The sequence below is a fragment of the Podarcis tiliguerta genome (assembly GCF_965153285.1).
Source record: "Podarcis tiliguerta genome assembly, chromosome: 8".
Classification (NCBI taxonomy): Eukaryota; Metazoa; Chordata; class Lepidosauria; order Squamata; family Lacertidae; genus Podarcis; species Podarcis tiliguerta.
The window spans coordinates 7,409,533-7,422,163 of record NC_139541.1 but is presented as its reverse complement, the minus strand read 5'-3'; the positions used below and the strand labels follow the sequence as shown (position 1 = coordinate 7,422,163).

The following is a 12,631-nucleotide window of genomic DNA, read 5'->3' as shown; positions in this document are numbered from 1 at the left end:
AAAACTGAACATGTGCCTTTAAGAACAAAAAGCAAATCCAACATTACTATACCACAACCAATACCCCCACAGCAAAGCCCAGCAACTAACTTAGCTTTGGGGTCAGGGAGAGACCCAGAATAATTTTCATCATTCCTTTTTTTGTATTGAGGTCATTATTTATGTTTATTTACTGGGCCTATCACCTCCTGGCAAATAGAAGGGGAAGAAATGGAGGCAGTGAGATATTTTACTTTCTTGGGCTCCATGATCACTGCAGATGGTGACAGCAGTCACGAGATTAAAAGACACCTGCTCCTTGGGAGAAAAGCAATGACAAACCTAGACAGCATCTTAAAAAGTAGAGACATCATCTTGCCAACAAAGGTCCATATAGTTAAAGCTATGGTTTTCCCAGTAGTGATGTATGGAAGTGAGAGCTGGACCATAAAGAAGGCTGATCGCCGAAGAATTGATGCTTTTGAATTATGGTGCTGGAGGAGACTCTTGAGAGTCCCATGGACTGCAAGAAGATCAAACCTCTCCATTCTTAAGGAAATTAGCCCTGAGTGCTCACTGGAAGGACAGATCGTGAAGCTGAGGCTCCAATACTTTGGCCACCTCATGAGAAGAGAAGACTCCCTGGAAAAGACCCTGATGTTGGGAAAGATGGAGGACACAAGGAGAAGGGGATGACAGAGGACGAGATGGTTGGATAGTGTTCGCAAAGCTACCAGCATGAGTTTGACCAAACTGCGGGAGGCAGTGGAAGACAGGGGTGCCTGGTGTGCTCTGGTCCAGGGGGTCATGAAGAGTTGGACATGACTAAACGACTAAACAACACAACATTATTTATGTATTTATTTGATATGTATTCTTCCCTTCATCCGGATATCTCAGGGTGGTTCATAGCACTACATTATTAATGGAAATATTTTGTTTAAAGATTAGAATGGGGACAAAAGCATGCAACAAACCTCTACCAAAAGTGTCTCAGATACAAGTTGCACATGAAATTTCACATAGAGGATATTACTACTGCCTGCGTGAAGTACCATATTGGCCTGAATATAAATCTCACTTTCCCCCCCAAATTCTGACCGTGAAAAGTTAAAGTGCGGCTTAAATTTGCCACCTTACAAAAATTGGCTTTTATGATATTGCTGCTGAAACAGACATACGGTAAAACGGAACGGGTGTGAGTGCCTGTGGAATTTTAAGGGAGCGGCTTTTATTTGGGTATAGTCTTTTTTTTTTTTTTCCCCCCTGAAATTTTAAAGGTGCAGCTTATATTAGGGCCAATATGGTACATTGCAGAGTCTAAACTGCTATATAAATATTTTGCCTTGGAAGACTGTACTTCACAGCAATTTGCATTAGAAATAACTTTGGCAAGCCATTTCAATAAATAATAAACACAGAAATAATAAGTACTGCAGAATTTCCTGGACCGAATGTTTTATAACGGCTTTTAACTGGCCACGAAACTACAAGTAGGGTAGAAAAGTCGTGAAGCTTTTCATGTCCCTGGTTTCACTCTGCATGTGAACATACCCCAAATGAAGAGAAAATTTTCTTTCTTTTTGGGCTCATTTCAGTAGGCATCTTCTTTAGTTACCTAGCCAACACGTTAAGTCAGGGCCAGTTTAAGATCTTTAGAGGCCACAAGCACGGAATATTGTGGTGCCCATCCACAATTCAAAATAAAAACAATGCTAAACTGCAATTATATTTTTTTCCAAAATGACACAAAGCTCACATGCATGCTAAAATATACAAGCATGTATGTCATGTGGAACACATGATAGCATCTGATTCCCTCACATTATTTCAATCTACCGGTACATTAGTAGGATGTCCCTCCCCCTGGTTTAGGTGGGGAAAGGCACAGCAATAAATAGAGAACAGAAAAATGTACTTTAAATATATACAAAATAAACAGAGTTGACCACAGCAGCAGTAATGAGTGAGAACAGAAAAATGGGGAAAGGATGTGAAGTAAATAAGGAAGATTTTTCTCATGAAGATGATTAAAAATAAATAAATGTCAAATTCCTTTAAGAAAAATCTCATATATTTTTTCTGGGTACCCCTGCTTTGCTGGTGCCTTAAGCACCCTACTGGGTGATTCAACACTGTGTCAACTCATCGTTCTTCAGGATGAGGAGGGAGAACAAAACCAGGAAAAAGTACCCTAAGCGCACAGGAAATGCAAATGGAAAAAGTTATGAAACGTTGTAATGTTAGTTGCACTGGAATCCTTGCTTCTCATTCTTCGAAGCCATGAGTATCCTCCTTTGCAGAATGTAACGAAGTCAGTTGCGCTGGAAATAGATATATGGATATTATTTTCCAGGAAACCTTTCTTTTAATGGATGAATCTCGAAGAATTTTTGAGTAACCATGACTACACCTCCTCCACCTTGCTTGTGTGTAAACGCTGCATTGTGTTCTCTTTCATGAATGTGCATGGAATGACCTTGCTTTAAATAGTCGCACGTTCGGTACAAATCCTAAAAGGCGTGTGAGCTTTAAAAAGCAAGCAGGGAAACAGGTAATAGGGCTTTAGAGGGGGCTTTCCACACCACCACTAATTAAAAACAAGAACATAATGGAGAGATGTGCTGAATCAGACCAAAGGGGACCCATCTAGCCAGGAATTCTATCCCATGAAGGGCGCCATAGCACGATCTATCTTGGGACAGTCCTAGAAGACCTGTTCCTTGGCTTGCAGGCCTTTTCCCACCTGGCCAGGGACCCTGAGACAAAAGCTGATGTTGCTGAACAGATGCTTGGGTTGGGATACTGTTTAGAGGATGTTGCTGCTGTTTTCGATATTAATATTTTACATCTTTATTTCAAATTTTGTTATGATTTATGTGGAAATTGTTTACTTTGATTGTGTGCTTTTTAATGTTTTATTTCTTGCTTGTGACTACTTTTGCTGTGTTTGTACCGTATTTTTTTGCTCTATAAGACTTACTTTTTCCCTCCTAAAAAGTAAGGGGAAATGTGTGTGCGTCTTATGGAGCAAATGCAGGCTGCGCAGCTATCCCAGAAGCCAGAACAGCAAGAGGGATTGCTGCTTTCGCTGCGCAGCGATCCCTCTTTGCTGTTCTGGCTTCTGAGATTCAGAATATTTTTTTTCTTGTTTTCCTCCTCCAAAAACTAGGTGCATCTTGTGGTCTGGTGCGTCTTATAGAGCGAAAAATACGGTAATTATGTATTTCCCCCCCATGTTGTAAGTCTCCTTGAGCATGGTTCTAACTATGGAAAGAGGGCATACAAGTCAAATTACGTATATAATATATGCATGTTCCCCAGCAACTGGTATTCCCTGACCACTGGTCCTGTTAGCTAGGAATGATGGGAATTGTAGTCCCAAACATCTGGAGGGCCGGAGTTTGCCTATGCCTGCTCTAATGCATGTTGGCTGGGAAGCAAGTCCCAGGTAAATGTGCATAGGATTGCAGCTGTTATTATACATTTTTACCCCACTTTTCTTCCACGACTGAAATAAAGGTGGTGTCTATCTGTGAGTTTCCTGGTCGTGTGTGGACTATAACCAACGCTGCTTAGCTTCATCTGATTTTTGATGATGTCTTGGGGCCTAAGTGGTGCTTGGCTGTGGGGAAAGAAGTACCGTATTTTTTGCTCTATAAGACGCACCAGACCACAAGACGCACCTAGTTTTTGGAGGAGGAAAACAAGAAAAATAATATTCTGAATCTCAGAAGCCAGAACAGCAAGAGGGATCGCTGTGCAGTGAAAGCAGCAATCCCTCTTGCTGTTCTGGCTTCTGGCTTCGCTGCGCAGCCTGCATTTGCTCCATAAGACACACACACATTTCCCCATACTTTTTAGGAGGGAAAAAGTGAGTCTTATAGAGCAAAAAATACAGTATATAACTCTGGCTTGCACTTGCAGGGGGGTTGGCTGGTTTTGTTTTAATAACTGAAGAGGGAAGTAGGCAAGGCTGTGATTCCCAAACTATTTCCTGTGAGGCACAGAGTGGTGGTTCAGTTGCCACATCAATTGTTTTTCCTTTTAATATTAAAAAGGGCGAAGACTCTGCTGTAATTGTCTCATATGTAACAACCCTCAAGGAATTATCCCTCAGTTCTTTTGCTCATCCCATACAAAATGGCACGAGTTCCTTTAGGTGAGGATTTGCAATAGAATTGTAGAGTTGAAAGGAACAAGGACCATTTACTTTAGCCTCCTGCAACGCGGAAATCACAACTTATGCATCCCTGGCAGATGGCCATCCAACTTCAGTTAAAAAACCTCTGATGTTGCTTTGGGTTGAAATGAATATAGTGGTACCTCAGGTTACATACGCTTCAGGTTACAGACTCCGCTAACCCAGAAATACAGTGGTGCCTTGGGTTACATACGCTTCAAGTTACAGACTCCGCTAACCCAGAAATAGTACCTCGGGTTAAGAACTTTGCTTCGGGGATGAGAACAGAAATCGTGCTCCAGCAGCACAGTAAAGCAGGAGGCTCCATTAGCTAAAGTGGTGCTTCAGGTTAAGAACAGTTTCAGGTTAAGAACGGACCTCCGGAACAAATTGAGTACTTAACCCGAGGTACCACTGTACGTTTATTTGGTACAGTGGTGCCTCGCAAGACGAAAAGAATCCGTTCCGTGAGTCTCTTCGTCTAGCGGTTTTTTCGTCTTGCGAAGCAACCCCATTAGCGGATTAGCGCTATTAGCGGCTATTAAAGGCTTAAGGGATTAGCGGATTAGCTGCTAAAAGGCTATTAGCAGCTTAGTGCCTTAGAAAAAGGGGGTGGGGAGCGGAAAAAAACCCCCAGGAATCGCAAGACATTTTCGTCTTGCGAAGCAAGCCCATAGAGAAATTCGTCCTGCGAAGCACCTCCAAAATGGAAAACCCTTTCGTCTAGCGGGTTTTCCGTCTTGTGAGGCATTCGTCTTGCGGGGCACCACTGTATTTGTGGGAGGCTGGCCACCTGTGCCTTTCACAGCTGCAGTGACAGGCAGAAATCCAACAAGTGAAGCTCTTCCCCTCCAGTGCTGTAATTTGTCAAACGGTTTCAGACAGGGAGCTCTAATGAGAATTTCTCTACACTCGCAATGGTCAAGACAGAATAATTATTCCATTAATCTAGGGAGAAATGCCTGCCCTTGCATGTGGATTCCACAGGCTGGAGTTTCCTTAGCACAGTGTTTCTCAACCTTGGGTCCCCAAATGTTGTTGGACTACAACTCCCATCATCCCTGAGCTCTGGCCTTGCTAGCTAGGGATGATGGGAGTTGTAGTTCAACAATATCTGGGGACCCAAGGTTGAGAAAGGCTGCAAGTTAGCATGTTTTAGTTGTGTTGGTGAGTGTGTAAGATGAACATTGAAGAGTTAGCAAGGAGTAGCATTTCTTCCAGATGAGATTCTCTAGTTATTCTGGTTTTTAAAACACAAATGAAATTTTAACACGGAACCTGACTTAAACATGTCTTTGCTTTTTAAACAGTTGAGGCATAGGTGGTGGAGAAGAAGAGAATATATAAATATATAATATATAATAATTTGAATATATAAATATTCAAAAATATAAAAGGATGTCATATAGAGGAGGGAGAAAGGTTGTTTTCTGCTGCTCCAGAGAAGCGGACATGGAGCAATGGATCCAAACTACAAGAAAGAAGATTCCACCTAAACATTAGGAAGAACTTCCTGACAGTAAGAGCTGTTCGACAGTGGAATTTGCTGCCAAGGAGTGTGGTGGAGTCTCCTTCTTTGAAGGTCTTTAAGCAGAGGCTTGACAACCATATGTCAGGAGTGCTCTGATGGTGTTTCCTGCTTGGCAGGGGATTGGACTCGATGGCCCTTGTGGTCTCTTCCAACTCTATGATTCTATAAGACACTATCATCTAGGATGTCGGATCGAACAAAGGAAAATTGGCATTTCATTTACAATCACTGTGCTTATTACCTATGCTTTTTATCACCCTACTGGACTTGTTTATGAATAAAAACCCATGTATTTTATAGCATTAGTGTAACATTACAAGTTCTGATACATTTATGGTTTGAATACTGCATTTTTAATCTGCAAAAAAGAAGGAAAATAGCAGATAAAATATGATCCCCAAATATTATATTGAATACATTTCAATATATTCAAATATTGTAGTATTTTCAAAAACATAAAGCTTGAGACCTTCAATTCACATATATATCTAGTAGTCACTGTCATGGTCATGATTGTGTGGGTTCTGACATCAATCCACACAGTTGCCGAAGCTGCTGCGCACCTCAATTTCAGTCTGTTGAACAAACAATCCTCTGTAGTACACTGGCATCCATTTCTTCTACATCCCAGTTTGTGATGACCAACCTCTCAGCTGAAAGGCTTTTCGTTGCCATCAATACAGGCAACACCATTTTCTCTGGGACTTAATCTGCAGGTTGGGGTCAGCATTGCATTTTAATACATTAAGGCAGAGCTTTCCAAACTTTTCATGTTGGCGACACACTTTTTAGACATGCATCATGACACAGTAATTCAGTTTTACTAGCAAGCCGGAGGTTAAACTAACCCCTTTCAAGCCCTGGGAGCAGCTTAGAGAGCATTCATGTGACACACCTACACACTGCAGCCGACACACTAATGTGTCACGACAGAGTTTGGAAAGCTCTGAATTAAGGCTTGATAGTAGGCTTAACCAGTGTGCTGAACTAGTGCTGGGAGACTCCTGGGAACTTGGTGCAGAACAGTTATTTATTTATTTACTCTTGCATTTATATCTCATTGTTCATCCAAGGAGCTCAAGGTAGTGTACACGGCTCTGCTCTAAACCGCAACAACCATGTGAAGCAGGCTAGGCGGAGACTGCTCCAAAGTCATCCAAAGGACCTTCACGGCTGAATCTGCCAGGTCCTAGTCCAACACTGCACTACAATGGTTCTCTTGGAGGCAGCTGATGGTTCAACAGCTCCTGCACTGGTCTATCCTTATAGATGCCTTATGAGGAATGGCTAAGGGAACTGGGCATGTTTAGCCTGGAGAAGAGGAGGTTAAGGGGTGATATGATAGCCATGTTCAAATCTATAAAAGGATGTCACATAGAGGAGGGAGAAAGGTTGTTTTCTGCTGCTCCAGAGAAGCGGACACAGAGCAATGGATCCAAACTACAAGAAAGAAGATTCCACCTAAACATTAGGAAGAACTTCCTGACAGTAAGAGCTGTTTGACAGTGGAATTTGCTGCCAAGGAGTGTGGTGGAGTCTCCTTCTTTGGAGGTCTTTAAGCAGAGGCTTGACAACCATATGTCAGGAGTGCTCTGATGGTGTTTCCTGCTTGGCAGGGGGTTGGACTCGATGGCCTTTGTGGTCTCTTCCAACTCTAGGATTCTATGATCCTATACTACCTTTTAAATCTACATTTGCAAAGTATACATGAAGGTGATGTAGTGATCAGAGTGTATGACAAGGACAGGGAAGACCCAAGTTCAAATCCTCATTCAGCTGTGAAGCTCAATAGGTGATCTTGGACCAGTCACCAATCCTTGGCCTAACCTACTTCACAAGGATAAAATGGGGAGGGAATTCACATATTCTTCTGTTGCTTTGACACGCTTTCTCCCCTACCACCTTTGCCAGACTCCTCTTGGCCTATAAACTATTTGTGCCAATCAGTTTCTCCTCCTCTTTCCCTTCAGCCATGCAAGGCAGCCACTTGCTCCATCACCAACCTGAAAATATATTGGATGGGTGTGAGATCAGATTTCAACAGAGAGAGATGTATTTTCTAACATTTTTTTTATAAAAAAAGAACAATATCTGCAGAAAATTATTAATTAATGTTGAAAGCACAGAGACTGCTGTCATTCACCTACAAATCATTTCCTACAGTGGAAAGATGGATTTCGTGGGTGACGAAATGCTGCTTTTAAAAAAGAACTGTCCACGCTGTAACAAAAACTGCAAATTTCGCTGCTGAGAGGTTTTATTGCTATCAAGCAGAATATGGAATTTGTCAAATAAAATGAGAAATTACCGTATTTTTTGCTCTATAAGACGCACCAGACCATAAGACGCACCTAGTTTTTGGAGGAGGAAAACAAGAAAAAAATATTCTGAATCCCAAAAACCAGAACAGCAATAGGGATCACTGCTCAGAGAAAGCAGCGATCCCTCTTGCTGTTCTGGCTTCTGGGATAGCTGCGAAGCCTGCATTCGCTCCATAAGACGTACACACATTTCCCCTTACTTTTCAGGAGGGAAAAAGTGAGTCTTATAGAGCAAAAAATACAGTAATTAAAACAACAACAACACTGTTCTTATCATCCCCCTGCCAGCATGACCAACAGTTAGGGCTGAAGGGAGCTGGAGTCCAGCAACGCTGTTGCAATGGTAAAACAGGAGGGGAAGAATTCCAAATGCAATGGTACATAAATATTTGTGTGTCTGTGTAAATTTATGTTTATGTGCACGCACACACAGAGTACGGTAAGCGACATGCGGTTAAATATTAGAAGGGCTGCTTCAAAAGCCTGGCTGCAAGAGTGACAGATGAAAATGATAGGCTTTGCGGAACTGGTGAAGCTGACGGGAAAAATCCGAAACCAGCACGATCAAATATTCCAAAAAGACTGGAGTAAATTTATTCATTATCTGAAAGTTCATTGTAAGCAATTCACAACACTAGTAAGGTTATCTGAAGACTTGTAATGATTTTTGATTTTTTTTACCTTTCTATATTTACTTAAATTTTGAGACATTTAGTAAAGAGTTATCGTAGAACTGGAAAAATATAAAATGCTTTAATATAAAGGTTAGTTTTGAAGGGAGGTGGGAGGGAAGGAAGTTGATAAGCTCTAAGGAGCCAAAGAAGCAAAGTGGATAATAATGATGTGATTATACATGTTTAAATGGGAAAGTAATAAAAATTATTTTAGAAAATAAGAAGCACGGCTCTTTTGGGTGGGTGGGTGTGCGCGCGTGGAAGAGGGGCCACGCGCGTCTCCTCCCTTTCCGACAATCCGCGAGGAGAGGAGAAAGCGCCACTCTGCGCGTGGTCAGGGACCCCCTTTCCTTTGGGGGCGGAAAGATCCCGGGGGCTAATCCAGAGCTCCCCCCCCCCTCAGGGCCTTTCCCTCCGCGAAAGACGCCCGCTTGCCTGAGGGGAGACGAGCCCCTCCGTCGCCGCTGCGGCTGCTCGTCGTCCTCCGGCCGAGGCCTCCGCCGGGCGCCGCTTCTCCCCACCCCGCCGAGCTGGGCCCCGCCCTGCCGCCTCCCCGGTGCTGCCGCTTCCCTCAGGCGCGGGCGGGCGGCCTTCACCCTCAGCCGAGCGCGGGGTCGGTGGGCCGGCCGGCTTGTCTCCTCCTCCTCCTCCTTCCCCACCTCCTGAGGAGGCGGCCTCAGCCGCCGCCGCCGTCGTCGTGAGGGGCGGAAGGAGCCTCCGCAGCGAGCACGGACGAGCGTGCGCGCGCTCCGCCCGTCCCTCCCCCTCTCCCTCCTTTCGCCTGCCTCCCTCGGCTCAGCCATGTCCCTCAAGCCATCGCCTCAGCCTTCGCCCGCCGCCGCCGCCGCCGCCGTAACAGCAGCAGCCGTGGGAGCGCCGCCACCGCCGCCGCCTCTGCAGCCGCCGTCCCCGCAGCCGCCTCAGCAGCAGACGACGGCCTCCACGACGACGACGGCGGCCACGACGACGAGCCAGCCGGCGGCACAGCCGCCGCCGCTGCCGCCACCGCCCCAGGGGCCGGCCCAGTCGGCCGGCAGCAGCAGCAGCCGCAAGCCCCTCGGTAGCGGAGGTGGGAATAGCAGCAGCGGCGGAGCAGGCCCCGGCCCCAGCGGGATCCCGGCTGGAGGAAGCGTCAGGCAGAATCTGGGCAGGTGAGGCGAGGGGCGAGAGGGACCGGGGCGGGGGTCGTCTCCCCCGGCGCCAGGCCTAGCGGGTTTGACGGGCGGGCCTCGCCTGCTTCCCTGCCGGGCTCTTCCGCGGCTACCTGGGCGCTGCAGGGTGGGGAATAGGGTGGCCAGGCCCGGTCGCGGCGGGTGGAAGGCCTCGGGTGGCAAGGCGCCTGACGGGACCAACCCGGTCCCGGGTAATATTTATTTTTGGGTGTGTGTGGTGGTGGGGGGGTCCTCCGCTTTAGGCCTCTCTCCCCCCACCCCCGTTTCATCCCAGTAGATTCGGCGCCGGGCCTCGTGCATAAATGAGCCCATATGCACATGAGCCCCTAATTAACAGCGATCGTAATAAGGAGCGCTTTCCTCGGACGTGGGGTGGATGCGGCCGGCCGGCCGGCCTCGGAAGGGCTGCGATCCTGCGGCCGCTCGCTTTGGGGAGGGAAGCGGGAGGCAGGCTTGCTTCGGAGTAAGGAAAGGGGAAAGGAAAAGGGGTCACGCGGTGGGATTCCTCTGCCGGGCGCTTTGGTTTCTCCTTGAGGAGGGCAGAGGAGTATGCGGACCCAGGATCAGCCATGGGGGCATATGCTGTGCAAACATTGGGTAAGGAGGAATATTGCCGCCTTTTGTGTGGGTCTGTGTGCCGCGGAGAGGCCTATCGAGATGGTTGTGATTGCGGCGTTGATACCATTCTGATTAACCTGCCTTCTTCCCGTAAAAGGACCCAAGGCAAATAAATGTTATGGGGAGAGATTTGGGGCTGTGGCTGTGGAGAGTAGGTGAAATGTAAAGGCGCCGCGTTGCCTTGAAATAAAGAGAAGATTTCCCCTTCCCACCGCTGGTCGTTGTAGAAATAATGGCTAAAGAGTGTCTCTTTTCCTCCCAAGTTCTCTATAAAAAAACTGCATAATTGCATAACAGGGTTTGGGGGGGGCATGCGAAGGGTGGCATTGTTTGAAGGGAGCACTTGTCATAGGGGAGGGGGCAATGGAGGTTGCCCGCTTTGGAGGTGGGGGGGGGAATGGGAAGGTTTTGGTGAGTGGCATCACTTTCCCTTGCATTGTATTGAGGGGGAGGTGTTACCTGGAATCTTAAGAATGGGGAGGGGGGGGGTAGGTAATCATTCTGTGGCTGACTTTGACCTGGAAGAAATTGTATTTTAGGGGTGGGAGGAGAAAAAGGGATTCCATGTTCCGCATCCCCTCAGGAAAGGAAATGGGGGACCTCCCCCTCCCCACTTCAGCTGGCCCAATGTTGTGTGTGTGATGGGAGTTACCAGGCGCAGCAACTGGCATTGCCCTGGGAAGGGGGGGGGGGCATAATGCCTTTCGTGTTGGGTGACAGGGGCAGGAAAGGCAGCTTGGCCTCCATGTTGGGAAGAGGCTTGAGGAGAGAGAATACCGCATAATACTATTTTGGAGAGGGGGGGTGAAGGAGGAGAAGCAAGCTGGGATAGATCTTCTGCTCACACTGCCATGGGGAGGCAGAAGGCATTTCCAAGCCTTGGGCATTGCTGTGGGGGGGGGGTGGAGAATAGGGAAGGACAACCCTGGTAGGACCCCTCCTGATTTTGCGGGAAAGCATTTTTTGGCAAAGGGAGGGAGGGAGCAAGAATTGCCGGGGAAGGCATGAATACACAGGCGCTGCAACCAGCGAGCTGTGACGGTAGAAGGCCTCTCCTCCCCTCCCCAAGGCCGAGGCTGCAGCAAAGGCTGGCCGGGCCTGGAAAGGACGTTGGTGCTGTCGTAAGTGTCACTCCAGGGTCTAGGCCTTTGGAGTTGATCGCGCCCTTGTGTATGTGTAAGAGGGGAGATGATTAGCATGTGTTGGGGTGCCTGCCCTTCAAGACTTGCAGGCAGGAAACTCAGCCTGGGCAGAGGGCACCTGGCTTGCTGCGAGGCAGGCCCCTGCCAGCCGGCCTTACCCGTTACTGCAGCCTTTGAGTGCAGAGAGTGACCATTTTATATCGCTGTTGAGGTTCTCCCCCAGCTCCACCCCCCAAATGATCCTGCCAAGCCTCATTGCCCAAACCAGGGGGTCCTTCCCTTTAAAACAGGCCTCTTGGAAAGGGAAGAGAAAGGTGATTCAGGAATGTGTGGGACTAGATTTCCCCTCCAGCTGCGATAAGAAGTATTTTTCTGTTATGATTTTCAATACCATTGCTAATCTGTTCAGAGCAGCAGAGTTTTTATACAAACTGATCCAAAACACTGATGATTCTTACAGTATTAAAATTATGCAATATAAGGTGCATAGACGGTAATGTGCATTTGTCATATTGAATCGTGTGCCTGCAGGAAGCAATATAACTTCGGGCTAAGCAACTTGCTGTGTTGTCTGTGGAACAATGTATAAACAGAATTTGTGTTGTTGCCAAGATGTGTTCAATACCCTTAAAAGTACTGGCTTCCCCACTTCTTTTTGCATGTTTTATTTACCCAACTACAACTATCTGATATCAAAAGAACAGTCACTTAGAAGTAAGACCAACAGAAGTCGCTCAGACTTGCTTCCAAGTAAAGGTGCTGAGAGTTCTAATCAGTGGGTTATTTATTTATTAAATTTCTATATCGCCCTTAACCCACAGGTCTCAGGGTGGTTCGCAATATAAAAAGCACAAAATACATGATAACAACAAGAATGTAGATCAAACCAACAAACCAATAACGCCCTTCCCGCTCTTTCTATCCTCTTGCAATTTGGACATTTCTTTGAATACTTGCTTCTATATTCATGAAAGCCAGAGCCTTCAGTTGTGCAGAAGTACATCAGATACT

The 12,631-nt window shown here is 46.4% G+C and overlaps 1 protein-coding gene and 1 long non-coding RNA gene across 9 annotated transcripts in view; one reads left to right on the top strand and one right to left on the bottom strand.

The window, feature by feature from the left end:
- Positions 1 to 6,023: 6,023 nt before the first annotated feature.
- Positions 6,024 to 12,631, bottom strand: part of LOC310684000 — a 35,133-nt gene continuing 28,525 nt past the window's right edge. Inside the window, exon 2 of the long non-coding RNA XR_014514640.1 lies at positions 6,024 to 6,391. This is a non-coding gene — a long non-coding RNA (uncharacterized lncRNA). The remainder of the gene's footprint in view (positions 6,392 to 12,631) is intronic.
- ATXN2 (ataxin 2) overlaps positions 8,964 to 12,631 on the top strand; it is a 66,979-nt gene continuing 63,311 nt past the window's right edge. For 3 of the 8 annotated variants that reach the window (XM_083453758.1, XM_083453757.1, XM_083453753.1), the window contains exon 1: positions 9,358 to 9,839. In XM_083453758.1, the coding sequence (XP_083309884.1) occupies positions 9,490 to 9,839 (350 nt within the window). In that variant the 5' untranslated portion in view covers positions 9,358 to 9,489. Of the gene's footprint in view, positions 9,840 to 12,631 lie in introns of all 8 variants that reach the window. The other 5 variants (XM_083453759.1, XM_083453756.1, XM_083453754.1 and 2 more) reach the window with 5 other exon arrangements.